General features: G+C 45.3%; 1 protein-coding gene across 7 annotated transcripts; it reads right to left on the reverse strand.

Annotated features, from left to right (window-relative positions):
• Positions 1–6: 6 nt before the first annotated feature.
• Positions 7–16,984, reverse strand: SLC25A44 (solute carrier family 25 member 44). 7 transcript variants are annotated; one of them, XM_043453952.1, is made up of 5 exons: positions 16,819–16,981; positions 13,892–14,007; positions 11,322–11,966; positions 6,103–6,230; positions 7–2,674 (listed from the first exon to the last, which is right to left on the reverse strand). In XM_043453952.1, exons 3-5 carry the CDS (start codon positions 11,944–11,946, stop codon positions 2,483–2,485), a joined length of 945 nt encoding a protein of 314 aa, XP_043309887.1. In that variant the 5' UTR covers positions 11,947–11,966; positions 13,892–14,007; positions 16,819–16,981; the 3' UTR covers positions 7–2,482. The 7 variants fall into 7 exon arrangements, with proteins under 7 accessions (XP_043309887.1, XP_043309886.1, XP_043309895.1 ...); XM_043453951.1 differs by having other exon boundaries at positions 13,892–14,010; XM_043453960.1 differs by lacking the exon at positions 13,892–14,007 and having other exon boundaries at positions 6,103–6,225; positions 16,819–16,982.
• Positions 16,985–19,367: the final 2,383 nt, after the last annotated feature.

The raw sequence follows: 19,367 nt of genomic DNA on the forward strand, positions 1-19,367 counted from the left end.
AGGGAGTCGATAAAAACGTTTAATTACACTTTTTAGAGAATTCGTACAGTGCAACAGTGAATGTTTGCCGTTAATATTATTCACAGGAGTCCACTTTATCAAATGTTAAACTGTATCTGCATTTTTATTCCCCTGTCCTTCAATACTCCCATCAGGTTTCCCCATCTTGCCCAGTCTCCCAGAAGTTCCTTCCAATTTTGGCTGCAGACCAATACATCAAACACTCCAATTGGTCCGATCCATGGTCCTGGGAAAATGGAAGGCCACAGTCCCATCCCCACCAAGACATATTTTAACCAAACCCAATACCAGTCCCTGAAATATTAGATGGAAAAGTAAGGGGCCATGGGTCCCTTTTAGTATATATGCACATCATCTTTTAAAACACCCGCGCGCACGTGTATGTGTGTGTGAGAGAGAGAACAGGAAACAGGTAAGACTGAAATACTTTACAAGAAAACAAAACAGAAGAAAAAGTGTTGAGTCTGGGACGGAGAAACAACCTCAGAGAAGACAAGCAGGAGGTTACCTCTTGTCCATGATACCTTACCCACTTTGCAATGGTGGGGAAGGACTGAATCTAAGTCTCTAGGAAGGGGAAGGTGTGGAGCTGAGAAAATCAACCTCCAAAGGTCTCAACAGAATGAGTTTAAAGAGAAAGAAGGGACCCCTGGCTTCTCTTACCTTCGTGGTTCTTAGGGTGAAGGAGTGACTGAGACAGGAAGATTCAGAATGAGGTGCAGACCCAACCCTTTAGATGACCATTTGTGAACAGAAATTGGAGGACTCTTGACAAAGTCCAAGAAGGGACAAACAATGAAATGAAAGAGAAAATAACCTTCAAAGATAAAAGCACAAGATGGGAAGTGGTGGTAAAGGTAGAGAATTCAGATTCTGATCTAGCCCTGGGGGATAGACTGTGGGGCAGCCATAAGAAATATCAAGGCTTCAGGTAGCTAGCACCTTTCAAATTGGCACCGTGGCCTCTCCCGGGGGGTGGGACCAAATAAGAAAGTGTGAAGGGTCATACAAATCAGATGTTTCAAGCAGAAGTGTGGGTTTGATATGCCTTCTTCTCATTCCATTTGCTGCACCTTTCCTCACCTGCCACACCGACTTGGTAGAGGAGGTTTGTGTTGTGGGGGGAAGGATGAGGCAGGAAAGAATCACTCATCACCTAGCTCCTGAGAGCTTCAACAGATAATCTCGGCAGTATCAGGCTGGTAAATGCAGTGGTCCTGGTATTGAGCGACTTCCCAACCCGCCCTTTACCCTCCTCCAAGCATCGCTCCAGAGGGTACCATGACCAGGATGTCTCCTTACATCGGGGAGAAGAAAAACACAAACAGTTCCACATCACAGAGATTCCCATTGTGAGACAACATCTGTTTCTGTGAGTCCAAGTGACTGGGTGTGTGTGTGTGTGTCTGTGTGTGTGTGTGTGATGACTGCCTGGGGTTAAGAGCCTCCACTGCCCTCTGCTAGGTTTGGCTCAGCTGGTCAAGGGAGATGCGCTAGGGCACACATATCTTTCTGTCACTTTCCAAACCAACTACTCTCTCAACCAGACTTTTCAGGGTAGTGTTCCAAGTCCAGTGTGTCCCAAACAGTCTGATTTACTTAGAGCTGTGCCCACCACTGTAGTCATCTGGGCCAGGGGAAAACAACAGCTGGTTTGTCCTAGGGCTGCTGGGACTGGAGGGGCTGGGAGGGATAGGGAACTGGGATTGAGGAAAGCTACATTACATTTTTCACCTGTCTGAGGAAGGGGTGGGCTCTGACTGCAGGATTGGTGCTTTAGCAGGACTTAGACAGTAGCCTGGTTCACAGAAAAATATACACACAAAATAAAGTATCAACATTTCTCCCCAACCTAATAACTCTCCAAAGAGAGGACACGTGCTCTGAAGGACCAGAGGTTTTTGCTGCTCCTACTCCCTGTGTAAAAGTACCTGGCACCTTGTCCCCAGTGGCAGAGAAAAGCAGAGTAGTCTGATGGGCAGCTCAGTTCCAAAAGGAAAATAAGCAAACCTAAGAGATGAAGGGCTGATGGCAGCAGCTTGGAATTCGGACTGAAAGCCCAATAAGAAGAACTAGCGGTAGTAACCAAGTTCTATGTACAGCTCTTCTCAGGACCTCAGGGCCACAGATGGAGGGAGAAGGCAGAGAAGGGTCAGCAGGGGATCGATGGAGTGGGATTGGCGGGTAGAGTGGATTTCCTTAGGGCTGGACTGAGTACCTGGACTGAGTGAGGCAGCCCAGCTTGGCAAGAAAATTTAAAAATAATGAGGATGGGGGATCCAGGCGTGGAGCCTCTTCAGCAAGAGCAGTTCAAAGTCTCTGTCCCTGTCCCAGACAGGCCACCTGGCCCACAGGAGGACTAGGTCTGTGGTGGGGGCACTTGGAGAGGGTGCTCACCTCTCCTCTCTGCCCCTGACCCAGAGTAGTGTAGGAAACATCAGGCTTCTCTCCCCATCACTGGTTACCAGTGTCTCGAGTCCACCAGCTCAGGTCGGAGGCTGAGCTTCTTGAGGCTCTCATAGCCCACCACAATGACAATGGTGGAGGGCGTGGCTGAGATGATTCTGGCCGACAGGCCTTTCATGAGCCCCCAAGGCCCCTCTTCTGCCATCAGCTGTCGGAAGGTCAGGATGATGGAGTTCTTGCCCTCAACCTGGAAAAGTCAACACAGTGGAGGATCACAGTCTGCAAAGTCCCTGTACCCAGTCTCTCCTATCTTAGCCTAAAAGTGGAAAGAATTAGACTTGGGGGTCAGAGGGCTGGACTCTGCTTCAGCAGGACAGTTCAGCACAGTGAATGAGTGTGGCCTCTGGTGCCAGAATGCCTGGTATGAATCCTGCCCCCTAATTTAGTAACAGCATAATCTCAGGTAGTTTCCTTAGCACTCTGCATCCCAGTTTCCTCAAATATATAACAATGATAGTACCTACACCGTATCATTGTCTTATGCAGTAAGCAAAAGAATTCTTATAAATGCTGAGAACAGTGCCAGGCAGACTGTAAGTATTCAATAAATGTTAGCTTCATTAATATTATTACATAAACTACACAGTGATGAGTCTGGACCAGGTTCTCCTCTCTGGTCTCAGGGAGGCTGGGTTAAATCACCTCCAAGGCTTCTGCAGACATTTTGATTCTGATCATCTCAATTCCTCTGAACCCACATGGCTAGAGTCCTCCCCTCCATCCCTGCCACCTCCCACCCTGTGACCTGTCTTCCCTATCATACCAGAAGCCTGGCTAAGGCAAGAATCTTTTCTCTCCTTTCCTAATACTCTTGCCCTCTTCTCCATACCTACAACCAAACAACACATTTAAAGACCACCTCACTCAGACCCGCAGCCAATGCAGGACAGACACACTCCTTGTTATACCTTTCCCTATTCCCAAGGTGGTCCCATCTTTGACTAAGAACATCTCCCTATTCCTCTCTGCCTCCTTTAGCACCTGCTTCCACATTCCCTCATTCCGTTCTTCCTCTGACCACTCATGCTCCTCTCATCCTCCACTTATCTACAGACATGTCAAGGACTTTTTTAGCTATGGCCCTGGTCCTCATATGCACTTTGTCTCTTCTAGCTTGGGAACGCCTCAAAGTAGGTGTTGTTTAGTTGCCAAGTCATATAGTAGGGAGCTGTTCTTTCCCTTGATTCTCCTCATGGAACCCCCATAACAAGGCTAGGAGAGAATAAGGATGGAACTTGTGCACTTTATTATTTGTAAACCGATCAGATACCATTCATTTTTAAATGTATGGGTCATAGTGGGGACAATCTTTCCTAGAGATAAATATACAACTGACCCTTGAACAACATGGGTTTGAACAGTGTGAGTCCACTTATATGCAGTATTTTTTTTTCAGCAGTAACGGTACTAATAAAAATTAAAAATAAATAAAAAATAAAATAACCAGAAAGATTTTACCATTGCTTTTTAACCTCTATGTATTGTATATCTTGAAACATATCAAGATATAATCTTGTTTCTCTAAAGTATATACTTGGTTAATTTAAGAATTTCATGCTTATACTAACATTAAATTTAAAGAGATTATTTAACTTCTCTGGAAATAAATCAAAATTTTACATAGGTAGCAGAGTTATTACATAAAAAATTGAATTTAGGGAATTCCCTGGCTGTCCAAAAGATCATGGCATCCAGTCCCATCACTTCATGGCAAATAGTTGGAGAAACAGTGGAAACAATGGCAGACTTTATTTTTTTGGGCTGCAGAATCACTGTAGATGATGACTGCAGCCATGAAATTAAAAGACGCTTACTCCTTGGAAGAAAAGTTATGACCAACCTAGACAGCATATTAAAAAGCAGAGAAATTGCTTTGCCAACAAAGGTCCGTCTAGTCAAGGCTATGGTTTTTCCAGCAGTCATGTATGGATGTGAGAACTGGACTATAAAGAAAGCTGGACTATAAAGAAAGCTGAGTGCCGAAGAATTGATGCTTTTGAACTGTGGTGTTGGAGAAGACTCTTGAGAATACCTTGGACTGCAAGGAGATCCAACCAGTCCATCCTAAAGGAATTCAGTCCTGAATATTCACTGGAAGGACGGATGTTGACCTGAAACTCCAATCCTTTGGCCACCTGATGCGAAGAGCTGACATTTTGAAAAGACCCTGATGCCAGGAAAGATTGAAGGCGGGAGGAGAAGGGGACGACAGAGGATGAGGTGGTTGATGGTATCATAGACTCAATGGACATGAGTTTGACTAAGCTCCAGGAGTTGGTGATGGACAGGGAGGCCTGGCATGCTGCAGTCCATGGGGTTGCAAAGAATCAGACATCACTGAGCAACTGAACTGAACTGACTGAACTGGCTGTCCAATGGTTAAAACTCGCTTCCACTGCAGTGGGCATGGGTTTGATCCCCAGATGGGGAACTAAGATCCCACATGCCACATGGGGTGGCTAAGAAAAACTGAATTTAAAACTGAACTGCCTGCTTATATTACCCGCAATGTAATTAAATGTCTTTATGACTATAACCGATACCAAAATGATTAAGTAAAAATTCATTTTTATTTATACTTAACCCCCCACCCCAAAATCCTACAGTACTATACAATCTGTGGATGAGGAACCATGGATTTAGAGGGCCAAGTTACACTCTGATTTTCAACTAGGCAGAGTGTTGGCTTTCCTAAACTACATGTTGTTCAAGGTTCAATTGTACCTAGATTTACCAATCGCCCCCATCCTAATATCCTGGTATCAGAGAAGCTGACTTCACCTCTAACCTGCTAAGGTTATCATCCTTCCCTCTCCTCCCTCATTCTCGGGCTTCCCTAGTGTCTCAGAGGGAAAGAACCTGCCTGCCAATGCAGAAAATGTTGGAGCCACTGGCTGGATCCCTAGGTCAGGAGGATCCCCTGGAGGAGAAAATGGCAACCCACTCCAGTATTCTTGCCTGGAGAATCCCATGGAGAGAAGATCCAGGTGGGTTACAGTCCATGGGGTTACAAAGAATTGGACATGACTGAGTGCATGTGTGTGCACACATGCACACACACACTCCACCTAAAGCTTTATAGAGCAAAATGTATCATTTGTATATAATATATTATCATTTAGATTCAATTTCTTTGGCCTCTGGATTGTGAAATTGTCACCGAGCTGACTAAAGAGAGGGTCTATAATTTCTGGACCGCACCACCAAGGCCTTTGTCTGTATTTGTGCTGAGTCCACACAGAACCATCTGTGAAAACTGTTCAAGAACAGTCACTCACTGTAGAGAGCTCATAGCCAAGTGGAAAAGCCAGAGAGACTTATGAAATAAACTAAAATCACGTTTCTAGTATCTACAAACCTGCAAGGTAAGGAAAAGGTGGCTTCTCTGGTGGCTCAGACGGTAATCTAATAGGACAAGAGCCTAGAAGACAGCAGTAAGGATTCCTGGGGGCATGGGCAAGGAAAAGAGGCATGCAAGGTGGTAGACAGGGTGACAGAAACATCTGAGGTGGTTCAAAGTGCTCAGCTGGTTTCTGTAGATGGTGAGTCATAACCACAAGGAAAGGCTTCTCATGGCTTATCTGGCAGCTGGGGAGAGGAGAAGACTGGTCTTACCTGTACTCGGGTTCGGATGACATCCATGGGATTGGTGAGGATGGAAGCAGTGGCTGCAGCCAGAGGCCCCGAGATGGCTTGAAAGACAATGTGAGGGCACTCCTTTGGGCAGAGGGACGAGAGCTGCTCTGGAATCGAGGGAAAGACAGTGCCTCAAGATGTGAGGAACCAGCCCACGTGCCCCACGCTGCTTCTACCAGCTGGCCCAGCGATGACAGAATCTCCATCCTTAGCCGCCTTAGACCCTGTAACTTCCATCCTGTCTTTTCTTTTCTTTACATCCATCAGAACCAACAAAAATTTATAAATCTCAGGCCCCTTCTAGAGGTCAATCTGAACAGGACAAAAATTCCTCTGGAGAAGAGGATTTCAAAGTCTCTTTGCTTGCTGACTCCTTTCATCTGCTGGACAGAAATCCTTCCTGATATAAAACTCTTATGGCGATACTCTACTTCCCCCAACACACAGGCTAAAAAAGCACACGCTACATATTTTCTTATATGTGCACTGGATAACTGGTAAAATCCATTAACAGTTGGTAACACTGATTGTCTTCAAGGAAGGGAGCTGGGTGACCATGTTAGAGGAGTGTTTTCACTGTATACCTTTTCCTACCTTTTGAATTTCAAACCATGTGAATATTTTTAAAAATAAAAAACAATTACAATTAAAAGAGAAAATCATATCCTACAGTGAAAACTTTTCTTCAGCCTTTATCAAGGAAGGAAAATTCATTTTTCAAAATGGTGATGAAGCAGATGAAATAACACCTGATTCACCCAACCCCACTGTTGCTGGGAAGTTCACCTGCAATTGAATTCTTTCGCTTTTTCCCTCTCTGGAGGTGAGAGATGAGAGCCTGTTCATTTATTCAACAAAGACTCACTGAGTGACTACCATGAGCCAGCCAGCTTGGGTTCTAAGGACATAACACTGAACAGAAGAGCCTCAAGCCAGCATCTGAGGAGACTACAGGGAAGTCACAAGGGTGACTGAGACCTCTCCCTAACTGGCCATCCTTCTCAACGCTCCATGAAGAGTGTGATGTGACCTGTCCCCACTTATCTCAGCAACTTCATTTCTCTCTCATTGTACATTAATGAGAAAAGTAAAGTTGCTGTCAATGCTTGCCATTGGGGAGCCTGCCTCCAGCTGCTCCTGGGACAGAGCTGCCCCGGGAAGGGCCACCCAGATCCCCAGATCTCCTGAAGGGTGAGATCAGAGGTCCAAATTTTTGTCTAGTTAAACTGGGATATGTATGGAAATATTAAAATGTATCAGATTAACAATATTATAACAACATATTACAATATATAACAGTAACAATATATAATATTACAATATTATATCATATAACAATATAACAATACAATAATAATATTACAACATAGAACAATATAACAATCTTATAATATTGAGGAAGAAAGTGACAATAGAAGGAAAAAGAACTTTTACCTCACCAAACAAAGCTAATTTAATTAGTGTGCATTTCAGGGTGTTTTTTTTTGCCAACTTTTATAAATCCAAATTGTAATGTTTAAAAAAAAAAAGCTTCAAATCCCCGCCCTTATGAAATTTACACTCTAGTGGGGGAAAACAGGCAATAAATAAAAAATAAAATATATCAGAAGGTGATGTATGCTAAAATATACTTTTATTTGTATATTTTATATACATATAAAATATGTATGTTTTTAGGTATAGATAAAAATAAAGCAGGAAAAGGAGATAAGAATGCCAAGGGTAGAAAGTGAAGTTTAAGCGTTAAAGAAGAGGGTAAGCCTTATCGATCTGTGGAAAGAACTTTCCCAGCAGAGGTAACATCCTATGCAAAGGCCCTGAGGCATGAGTAAGCCTGAGATCTTCAAGGGGCAGCGAGGCCAGTATGTCTGGATGAATGAGGGGAAGAAGAGTAGAAGACGTCTGAGAGCTAAGTCATTTAGGGCCTTGAAGCCATTGCATGGACTTTGGCGTTTACTCTGAGTGAGACTGAGTGTCAAATAGGTCTGTCATCTCTAAGGATCACTCTCAGTTTTCCCTCTACAATTCAGTCACCATAACACCTTTAAGAATTCTTTTCTGGGGCGGGGGAGGGGTGCATTATTATAGAGGTAGGGGATTAAAAGGTACAAGCTATTGGGTGTAAAATAGCTACAGGGATATATTATATAACACAGGGAATATAACAAATATTTTATAATAACTACAAATGGAGTATAATCTTTAAAAATTGTGAGTCACTATATTGTACCCCTGTAATTTATACAATATTACATATTAACTATCAGTTTCAGTTCAGTCACTCTGTCGCGTCCGACTCTTTGCAATCCCACGGACTCTTTGCGACCCCATGGACTACAATACACCAGGCCTCCCTGTCCATCACCAACTCCTGGAGTCTACTCAAACTCATGTCCACTGAGTCGGTGATGCCATCCAACCACCTCATCCTCTGTCATCCCCTTCTCCTCCCAGCCTCAATCTTTCCCAGCATCAGGGTCTTTTCCAATGAGTCAGTTCTTCACATCAGGTGGCCAAAGTATTGGAGTTTTAGCTTCAGCATCAGTCCTTCCAACAAACATTAACTATACTTCACATTAAAAATAATAACTTTTTTCTCATGCTCCTAGTTTTGGTAATTTATGGGCAGGCAAATAAAGATTAGAGAACAAGTAGGAGGGTAGAGGTTGGCAGGGCAGAAGCGAAGGCTTCCAAGACCCAGCGGCATGACAGAATTCCTTAAGCCCTACCAGAATCACCTCTCCCCTGATTTCTAATCACCTTCTTCCCCAGGGTCAGCATACAAACAGAAACAAAGTGAACTGGCACTTGTGCCTCAAGGGTGTCTTGCTCTCCAGAGAAGAAAACATTTCACAAGCATCGGAAGGTAGCATCTGGACTGCCACTGAAAGCTTCCTTGGGCCTGTCTGCATCGGCATCCAAGCCAACAAGCTGCAGTGGGATTCAGATTCCAATTCTAATCACGCACATATGCCATTTTCCTGGGGTTTAGGAAGAGGATGAAAAAACAAAGGCAAGAGGGTGGGAGAGATCCAAGTCTTTCTTCTCCGTTATTCACTCAACAAATGTTTACTGGGCATCTATTATCTGCAAAGCAGAAGACAAACCTAGGCTGAGTTGGTTTAAGTCCTTCCTGGCTAAATGACTTTGGGCAAGTAATATAAATGAGTATTTATTTAATATTTACTATATACCAGCCACTGTGAAAGCACTAGGCATAAAATAGAAAAATGGGCAGAGAAATAACTTCATGGAACTTACAGCCTAATTAAGGAGCTGCGTGGGAGCTAGGGATAAAACAATTGCAAATTATGATGAGTGCTCTAAAGGAGAGGTGCTGAAAAAGAAAACAGGAAACGCCCTCTTTCCAGTTGGGTAAAGGTAGCATGTATGCCGATGCCTGAGGGGAGAGAAGGACCCAGCCACATAAAGAAAATGGGGAAGGGTACTGCAGGCAGAAAGAACAGTATCTGCAAAGGCTAGGAGGTGACAACAGAGCTTGATGTATCTCAGGAACTGAGCGAAGGGCAGTGAGGATGGACCAGAGTGAGAAAGGGGAGAGGAGCACGAGACGGAGGTGGAGAAGGAGACAGGGACCAGGTCACAGAGACCTGTGGTGACTGTGAGAAGCATTAGATTTTATTCTAAATACCCATAAGGAAGCATTGGTAGATTTTAGCAAAACGGAATGACAAGAACCAATCTACTTGCTCAAGAAATATTTACTGAACACTTACAATTCATCAGACCCTGAGACACAGTGTCACAGAGTCTGGCACACAGTGAGGGCTCAATAAATGTCAGTGGGGACAAGGAAGAGGCAGGGGCCACGCGCCATGCGCGAAGCCGCAGTCTCAGTGATCTGTAGAATAACCTGGCCACTGACACCTGAAAGTAAGTCAGAAGAAAAAGTCTGGGATGAAAAATGTCATAGTTGAGTAAAATTTCAGATGTGTGAGCATGCCTTCAAGTTGAAAGGTCCAACAGTCAGAATATCTGTCCAGAGTTCTGGACAGGTTAGCTTGGGAAAAGAAATAGAGATTTTGGACATATTAGAAAAGGACAACCCTAATTATAGATGAAGTCAAATGAGGAGACAGGGGTGAACATAGACTCCAGAGAAAATTTTTCCTAGGATGTTTCTCTAACATTAAGATTAGCAGCATCTGTTCCTAAAGAATCTGATACAAAGAGTCAAGGTGAAGTCCAGGTATTTGAATTTTACCAAATACTCTAGATGAAAGACTGTTAAAACAAAAGAAAGAGACAAAGTTACAAAAAAAAGTACTTAGAAATATAATAGGATCAGAAAAGTATGGTGCAATAGAAACCAAGTGATTATAAGTTAGGAAGTCATTGCAAAATTTGCTCAGAAAAATTCCAGGCGGTATGGAACAGAATGCCTACTGCCAAAGCTTAGGAGCCAGCGGCAGGGACGAGCTAGGTTGCAAGTGCAGAGCGAGGTTGCAAGTGCAGGTTACCCTGACTGGAGTTTGGGAGTTGCCCAACGCTGTGGATGTTTCAGGATAGCAAGCACATACAGGTCCTGCTCTTGGCAATGTGCTTTGCCCTTTCAGAAGGAAATCTGGCGGTATGTTTATTAAGACCCTCAAAAATGTCATCTCTTGGGACTTCCCTGGAGGTCCAGTGGTTAAGATGCCGTGCTTCCAATGCAGGGGGTACAGGTCCAAACCCATATGCTGCGCGGCCATTAAAAAAAAAAAAAATGTTATCTCTTGACCCGATAATACCATTTCTAAGAAATACTTGTGAACAAAAAATACAGGATTAGAGAGCTTCAAGATTGTATTACATCTTGAATTTAAATTTAAAAATACTCAGGAAAGGGATCCAACTCAAAAGCTCACTATCACCACTGACTTCATCTTTAAATCCCATGGATTTTGTCCCTCTCCACCCATTCTCTGCCAATATTCCACAAACCTTAGTTGATCCTGATGCATGGAGAACATACTCAATGTTCTACGTCACAGATTTTACTTGTCTGATTCCCTCCACTATAATATTAGCTCTCTGAAAGCAAGAACCATGTCTTATTCATCTCTGAATCCTCTTGAATTCAAATGTTTGCTGTATGAATTCTCCCATTAAATCTCCCATTCAAACATGCCCGGGGCAATAGCATCTGTCTCATTAGTAACCCATCCTCCACCCTCACCCTCCTAGTTCCTGCTTACCTGCATAGAAGTGGTAGAAGGGCCACCAGACAGCACTGTTTGGGATGTAAGTAAGCAGCGAAGCCACGTAGCCTCGGTAGAAGCCACGAAGTCCATCAGCCCGCAGGATCTGCCTGATGATGTCCTTGGTTTGGCCAAAGGCAACTACCCCTTGTCCTTCTGGATTCCCTCGCACTTGGAAGCGGCCCATTTTCTCACCCTTGCGCTGCATCATCAGATGCTGGGAGACCACATCAATGGGCACCGTGATGCTCTGGGCCACGAGAGAGGCCGAGCCACCGGCCACCAGTGACTTGACTGTGTTGCTCTGGCTGTAGTCAGCTACGAACTTCCGGGTGAGCTCGTAAGTGGTGACATAGCACTGGCCAGATATGAGGGTGAAGGTGTTGACCAGGAACCCCCGGTAGAGACCAGTCACACCATCCGCCCGTAGGATCTTGATGAAGGCGTCAAAGGTCCCGTGGTAGAGGCTCCTGCCTTTCTGAACCTGCAACCGAGTGCGGATGAGGGTGAATGGGTAGACGCTGACACGGATCATCATTGTCATGGCCACACCAAACACATAGAACTTCTTCTTGTCCAGGTGTTCCCACTCGATGATCTGGATGTTACGTTTGTCCTCCATTGTGCCTGGAGACCTGGGGACTGGAGCAGGATGGAAGGAATATGAAGGAGATGAGAATTCACACTTTCTCCTCTTGGCTAGGCTCTGAAACCCTATTCTCAGGCTTCATCTCCTGGGGTACTCACCTCCCCAAAGCTTAGACTTCAACTAATCTGGCTCTGCCAACCCCTGCCTGATTCTTCCTTCACAGATCAAGATAGTGCCGCCCCCGCCTCCTTTACCAGTCCGTCCACATTCAGGACCCCTCTTGTGAAAGCTGTTTCTCACCTCAGGGACTCCCCTGCCCCCAGTCCCACCTCAGCTCCCTACTCCCAGCTTACTGGCATCATCTACTCTCTCTGCCTCTGCCCAGGCCCTGGTGTCACGGCCATTCTCTTTTTCCTTCTCTAGTTCACCCAGACAGCTCAGGATGCTGTGGACAAACCAACCACGTAACAGGAGGCAAGACCTTCAGGTGGGCTAATGGGATGTCCCTAAGTGACACTCCAGAGGCTCCTAAAACCTAAAGGGAAGCACTCCATTTCTGATGCTCCTAGGCCTACTGAGAAGGCAAGGCTTTCAGCCTTCAGCCATTGAGCCTCAGCAGACTACCTCTTTCAGCACCATTTACCAGCTGACTCACCTTACTTTATTTCTGGTTTCCTGTGTTGGCCCCTCTGAGCTTCCCTGACCCACACTCACTGCACTTACATTTCCTCCAGTCTGCATTAGAAGAAAATGTGAGGAAGAAAGCAAATAGGGCTTTCACTCCACAGCCACCACCTCCTACCTCCCTCCCCTTTAATGAAAGAAATTAGGAAGTCAGGAACAAGTCAAAGGTCAGAGTCCTCTTTGGTTATTAGATAACTCACTCAGAGAAAGAAATGAACCATCTGAGAGCTAAGTAGTTTCCCTGAAGAGTCTTGATAACTACAGTGTAGAGAACATGCTTGGCCCCTTTATCCCCAAGCGCATAAATAATAACCTCAGCCCTAGACAATGAAGGGAGATTCAAGTGACAGAGAAGACAGAGAGACTCTGCCTTTGACAAACTCAGTCCCTTCAAGGAGACACAGTATCCCTCTGGGGAATGGACATAAGAAACAGAGATAAAGTAACCAGGGCAAATTCACATACATGTGGCCCTCATGTTATGTGTATCCAAAGAGTAAAGTTTCAAACAAAACGAATAAGCTTACAACTGTAATAACTATATAAAATCAGGAGCTTCCAACTTAAGAAATGTCAAATGAGAGCACATCATATACTGGACATAGACACAGTGACAATGTAATGTGCTCCTGTGTAGGATACTGGACATTTGCAGCCAGAAGGAGAAAGTGGAAAGTTAAATTCCAGGAAGTGAGAAGTCAGGGGCTCCCCAAACTTTAAGAGAAATCCCTAAGGTCTGGGAAAGGAGGTGGCCGCATCAAAAGGACAACTCTAGAGAGCTAAGATGTTCTACATGAGCAGTCCCAGCGCCAGTGCCTTGACAAATCTCATGTCAAGTGTATAACCAGAGCTCATCCTCAACCACTTTTCCCAATCAACGGTCCCAACCAGCCTAAGTAGCTTCTTGGTTTACCATACAAGTCTGTGGAGAAGCAAGGTTAGCATTTGGAATTCCCTGAGCTGGACTGTATCACTTTCATTAAAATACGAGATACCTGCAGTATAAACTCAGTACATGTGAGCTGAAGGGAAAACCTCAGCTTCAAGGTGAGACATGCATGAGGCACGTGTAACCAAGACAGGCTTCCTGGAGGAGGACAAAGCAGGTGAATGGAGAAATACATGTGGACAGTGGAAGGGAAAGAAAAATGGCTGAAACAACTGAGTTAACCAGAACACAGAATTGAGGTCATGGGGAATGAACTAGAGGTTGAGTTCTAGGAGGAGAACCTTAGGAACACTGATGTGCCACTTGCTATGGGCCCTTCTTCCAGTCTCAGCCTATGACACCCACCAAGTCCAGTGGAGCAATCTTCTCCTTTGAGGCCCTTCAAAAGAAGGGGATCACTGTATCATTGAAAAACGAAGTGGGTGTTTGTCATCCAGGGTCCCAAGGTCATGTGTCCGTTTCTACTGAGAGAGGAGGGAAGAGAAATACTAGGATTCACTGAATACACATTACCTCCTGTAATCCTTACAACTTAACCTGTGTACAGTTAGACAATTCTGCTAAATGAGAAAGCTGAGGTACAAACAGGTTAAAAGAAACAGGCCTAAGGTCACACAGTTGTTCAGTGGTGGAGGCAGGATAGGAGCCAAGTTTGCTCCTCTGCTCCATCAGGCCTCTGCCCCATGGGAGCTGAGGAGTTGCAGCACAAATCATCTCTGTTCCGTCTAAAGCTAAGTCATTCCAACCCTGGGAGGCAGAATTAATGCCCTCACAACTGCCAGTCACGCAAGGGTTAAGCATAAGCTCCTGGCCGTGCAGACGCCCAGGGATTTCTCTTAGCTCTGTTCCAGAGAAACCAAGAGCTGCCTCTGCTTTCCCAGCATGTTTGTGGAAGGACGGAGCAGAGTGGCTGGGCGGGCCCTGTTGTCGTCACAGGACAAATACAGCAGGGCTCAAGCAGGAGAGCCTTTTGCCCGGCTCATGAATAGTGCGTGACAGGCAGAGTGACAAAGGACTCTGTCCCAGAACCTGGTTTTGAGGGCACCATCTCAGCCTATGAAAGTGAATTGACAGAGCACCAACATCTTCTGATTACAGCACCACCCAGTGCCTCACTTCCCCACTTTCCTCCGTCTCCATCTCTCACATGTGCCAGTCTAGTTTAAATTCCCAGAAAGAAGGAAGGACTCTCCATGGCCAAAGCAGGAAGCTTCCACCATTGCCATGATGACCGAGGAAGCCACTATGGGCCAGGCCACAGAGGGCTGAGCCGCTACACTTGAAGGTGAAGGCACTGCGTCTACTCTCCCTACCCCTTTGAAGGGTAGGGCTGCTCCTAAAAGTTGGGATCTCAACCTGCTCTTTGTTCTATAACCTCCCAACTTCATGCAGAAGTATCAAAACCAGTTCCTTCTGTCTCTCCCTCAGGAAAACCCTTCTTGCAGATACCTGTACGCTCACTTCCTGCAGCCTTCCAACTCAATCAGTCCAGCTTCTCTTGTGACTCTTTCCCAGACCCTCACTTGTGTGGATGCGTACATGCTCAGTTGCATCCGACTCTTTGTGACCCTATGGACTGTAGCCTGCCAGGCTCCTCTGTCAGGAGATTTTTCAGGCAAGAAAACTGGAGTGGTTGCCATGCCCTCCTCCAGGGGATCTGCCCAACCCAGGGATCGAACCTGCGTCTCTTACATCTCCAGCATTGGGAGGTGGGTTCTTTTACCACTGCATCACATGGCTCCAATTATGAACTGTCTTCAATCTTTTAACATAGCTTAGACACAAAGGTTAAAGTGCTTCATGTGGAGACCCACCAGATGACCCAGGATGTCCTGAAGTCATCAAATGAGATATCAGAGGCAGAGGCCTCACTGATGAGCCTATCAGAGGAAAGGGACAAACTGGCCCAGGCAGGCATACTCCCTCTCCACTTCACTCTCCCTGTACCAGAAAAACTACACCAGATTTCACTAGGATCTCAGATAAGATTCTGGTTCAGGACAACACAGAGTCACCTGGAATGTAAGGTCATCCAACGGAAAGAACACTAGTAGTCAGGAGATCCACGTTTGAGTTCCACTACCATGACTTTCTAGTAGGATTGGAACCAAATCCCTTCTTTTGAGGAAATTCAGTTTCCTCATCTCTGAAATGGGGCTAATAAAGCCTGCCATAGCTATACAACAGTTTGGGACAACTCACCTGAGCTAGTATGTGTGAAAGCACTTTGTAAACAACAAAATACTTCTATTATTGCAGAAAGCTCTGCTGGACAGTGCCGCTGTAAATCTCTGCTACTCAGAGTGCGGCACAGACCAGCAGCATGGGCATCACCTGGGCGTTTGTAAGAAATACAGAATTTCAGGATGCTCCACAGACCTGTTGACTAAAAGCCAACATTTTCACAGGCTCTCTGGGTGATTAATACATATATCAGAGTTTGGAAAGTACTGCCTTAAATGTTAAGGACTGTCAGTGTTATGACAATGGTAACAATTACTCCAGGAGTCCAGGATCATTATGACTAGGTTAGGAGCCCTCTGACTCCACCCTGACTGGTCGCCAGGACTGGGCTCAATGATGTCTACTAGACTCATTCAGATCTTATCAGTCAACAACCCCCACCAAATCAAATCGACACCTACAACTTCTGACAAGTCATCTGTGGGATTTGGTCCCCACTTCTGTGCTGGAAACAAGATCTTTGCTTCCTCCTCTGTTCTTACTGCATCTGCCCAAAGGCTCTGCATCCTGGGAGCTATCTACCACATGAATGTGAATATATTTCCATGCATGCCCATCAGTCTTAATGAATATGCATCTCCTTAGGGAAGTTCCCTGGCATACCTCCAACCTCTCCCTCCAAGACAATCTCCGCTCTGGGACATGAAGAGATTCCCACCCAGCCTTCCTTTGGTCTTTCATAGGCTCCCATATGACGCTTCATGGCAGACACCACATGACAATCCTCTTCACCTACTCCACATGACACACGCTTTAAGCTGCTTCTGTCCTGGCCCCCGAACTGCCGCCTCTGGATCCTCGGACTTGTCCCTAGCCATGCCTCTCGCCACGCTTCTTTCGTTGTCAGCGAACTTCATGCTCCTCCGACAGAAAGAGATGACTGGTTGGAATCGCCCCTCATTCCCCAAACTGCGTGGCGGGCTCCCACTGAACTGCAGCCGGGCACTGCAGACACCCGCTGCCTCCTTGACAGGTCCAGCTCCTCGGAGACCTTAGTCCTCAGGCACCCCATGCAGGTGGTTTCTTACCTTCTCAGATCAAGGTGGTTCCGCCGCGTCTGAGGTGAACTCCAAGTGCGGACCTCTAGGCTGCAGGTCCCATTTTATCCTCCGTTTCTGGCGACTGATGGCCTCCGGTCGCATCTTCCTCCATCTCGACCGGGCTCCCGGTACTGACGGAACCGGAAATTGGGACCTTGTCACTCCCTCCCCTTGAAGGGGCGGAGATGAACGGTGCCAATTCCACCAATGGCGTTCTGAATCTTTAGCCTCTCCCCCCGCCCCCGCAGCAAGAGTGGAAGTTCCTGGCAGCCATCTTGAATTCGGGCAGAGGCCACGCCTTCACTAGCTCGGACGTGCCCTCAGCTGTAAAGCGCATGCGTTTTCTTTCCGCTTGGTGGAAATTGAGTCCGCCGGCACTTTTTGAGTATCTTGTTCTAATTGGGTCACCTTGTGTTTCGATGCTATTGGAATCCTTAAATTCAAAGCTAGTCTGTTATTTTTCTCATCTGTTGAGCCAAAACAGGCTAATGTGCTGAGCAGGAAGGACTAAGTTTAGACAACCAATTTTAACGTTTGAGAGCTCAAAGAATTGCAGAAATAGAGGACATCCTGGAGGTGGAGTAGTCTCTCCCAGCTCTAAAACAATTTGCCTATACATGGATTTAAAAGAAGAGGCAGAACCCTTAAAATAAGGGACTGGGAGGTGGGGTATGGGGTGGAGAATAGATTCATTTCAAAATAGATATTTCTACACCACCACAAAAAGACAACCCAATTCTTTAAATGGGTAAAGGACTTGAATAGACATTTCGCTGAAGAAGGTGGCCAAAAAGCACAGGAAAAGATGCTCAGTATCATTAGGGGAAAACAAATCAACAAGATCCCACTTCACACCCACTTGGATGGCTAAAATTAAAATAAGCAAGCAAACAAGAACCTGGAAAGTAAGGAGTGTTAGCAAGGACGTGGAGAAACTGGAACCTTCAGACATTGCTGGTGGAAATGTAAAGTGTTTTAGCTGGTGTGAAAACAGTTTGATTGTTCCTCAATAGGTTAAGCAAAATTAATCTATGACCAAGCAATTTCACTCCAAATAAGTATCCGAAAGAGTTGAAAACAGATGTTCAAACAAAAACTTGTACACAAATGTTCACGGCAGCACTATTCCAATAGCCCCAAAGTAGAAACAAGGGTTCCTTGTCTATCTGTACAATGGGATATAAGTTATTTAAAATAAAATATGGATACATACTACAATGTGGATGAGAATTTTGAAACCATTATGCTAAGTGAAATAAACCAGACACAACAGTCACGTATTGTGCAATTCTATTTAGATGAGATATGCAGAATACACAAATGTGTATAGACAGAAAGCAGGTAAGTGGGTTAGTGGTTCCCAGGAACTGGAGGGAGGAGGAATGGGAGTGACTGTTTAATTAATACAGAGTTTCTGTTTGGAGTGATGAAAGTGTTCTGGACCTAGATAGTGGTGATGATTATACAACATTGTGAATGGCTAAATGTCAGCAATAGTAAATTTTATGTTATACGTATTTTATTAGGTGGCACTAGTAGTAAAGAACCCACCTGCCAATGGGCTTCCCTGGTGGCTCAGAGGGTAAAGATTATGCCTGCAATGCAGGAGACCTGGGTTCAATCCCTGGGTTGGGAAGACCTCTGGAGGAGGGCATGGCAACACACCTCAGTATTCTTGCCTGGAGAATCCCATGGACAGAGGAGCCTAGCAGGCTAAGACCATGGGGTTGCAAAGAGTCAGACACCACTGAGCAACTAAGCAGAGCCAGTGCAGGAGATTCAGGAGACGTGGGTTTGATCCCTGGGTCGGGAAGATTCCCTGGAGGAAGGCTTCAGTATTCTTCAGTATTCTTGCCTGGAGAATTCCATGGACAGAGGAGCCTAGCAGGCTACAGTCCTTAGGACTGCAGAGTCAGGCATGACTAAAATGACTTAGCACGCAGGCACAAAGAATTTGATAGTTCTAGGAAAGATCTGTCCTGAACACCAGATTTGCATTGACAACTGCCACAAAATATCTAACGGGCATTTTAAACTTAATGTGAAAGTTAGTCTTATGTCAGTCTGGCTAGCACTATGAAAGTGAAAATGAACGTTGCTCAGTCATGTCTGGCTCTTTGCCACCTCATAAACTGGTCCATGGAATTCTCCAGGCAAGAATATTGGAGTGGGTACCTTTCCCTTCTCCAGGGGATCTTCCCAAACCAGGGATTGAACCCAGGTCTTCTGCATTGCGGGCGGATTCTTCCCTGAGCTATCAGGGAAGCCCGGTACTATAATACTTAGTTATTCACTAATAGATGTTTCTGTGAAGGTGTTTTGTAGGTGTGATTAACATCCACAATCAGTTGACTTCAAGTAATGATTATCTTGATAATGTGGATGGGCCTCACCCAGTCAGGCGAAAGTGTTGCCTTTGGAGCCACACTGAGGTTTCTCTGGGAAGAAATTCTGGACTTCATCATGGTGGGGGTATGTAAAATGAATAAACAGCAAGGACATACTGGATATCACAGGGAACTATATTCGATACCCTA

The sequence above is a fragment of the Cervus canadensis genome, chromosome 2 (assembly GCF_019320065.1).
Source record: "Cervus canadensis isolate Bull #8, Minnesota chromosome 2, ASM1932006v1, whole genome shotgun sequence".
NCBI lineage: Eukaryota > Metazoa > Chordata > Mammalia > Artiodactyla > Cervidae > Cervus > Cervus canadensis.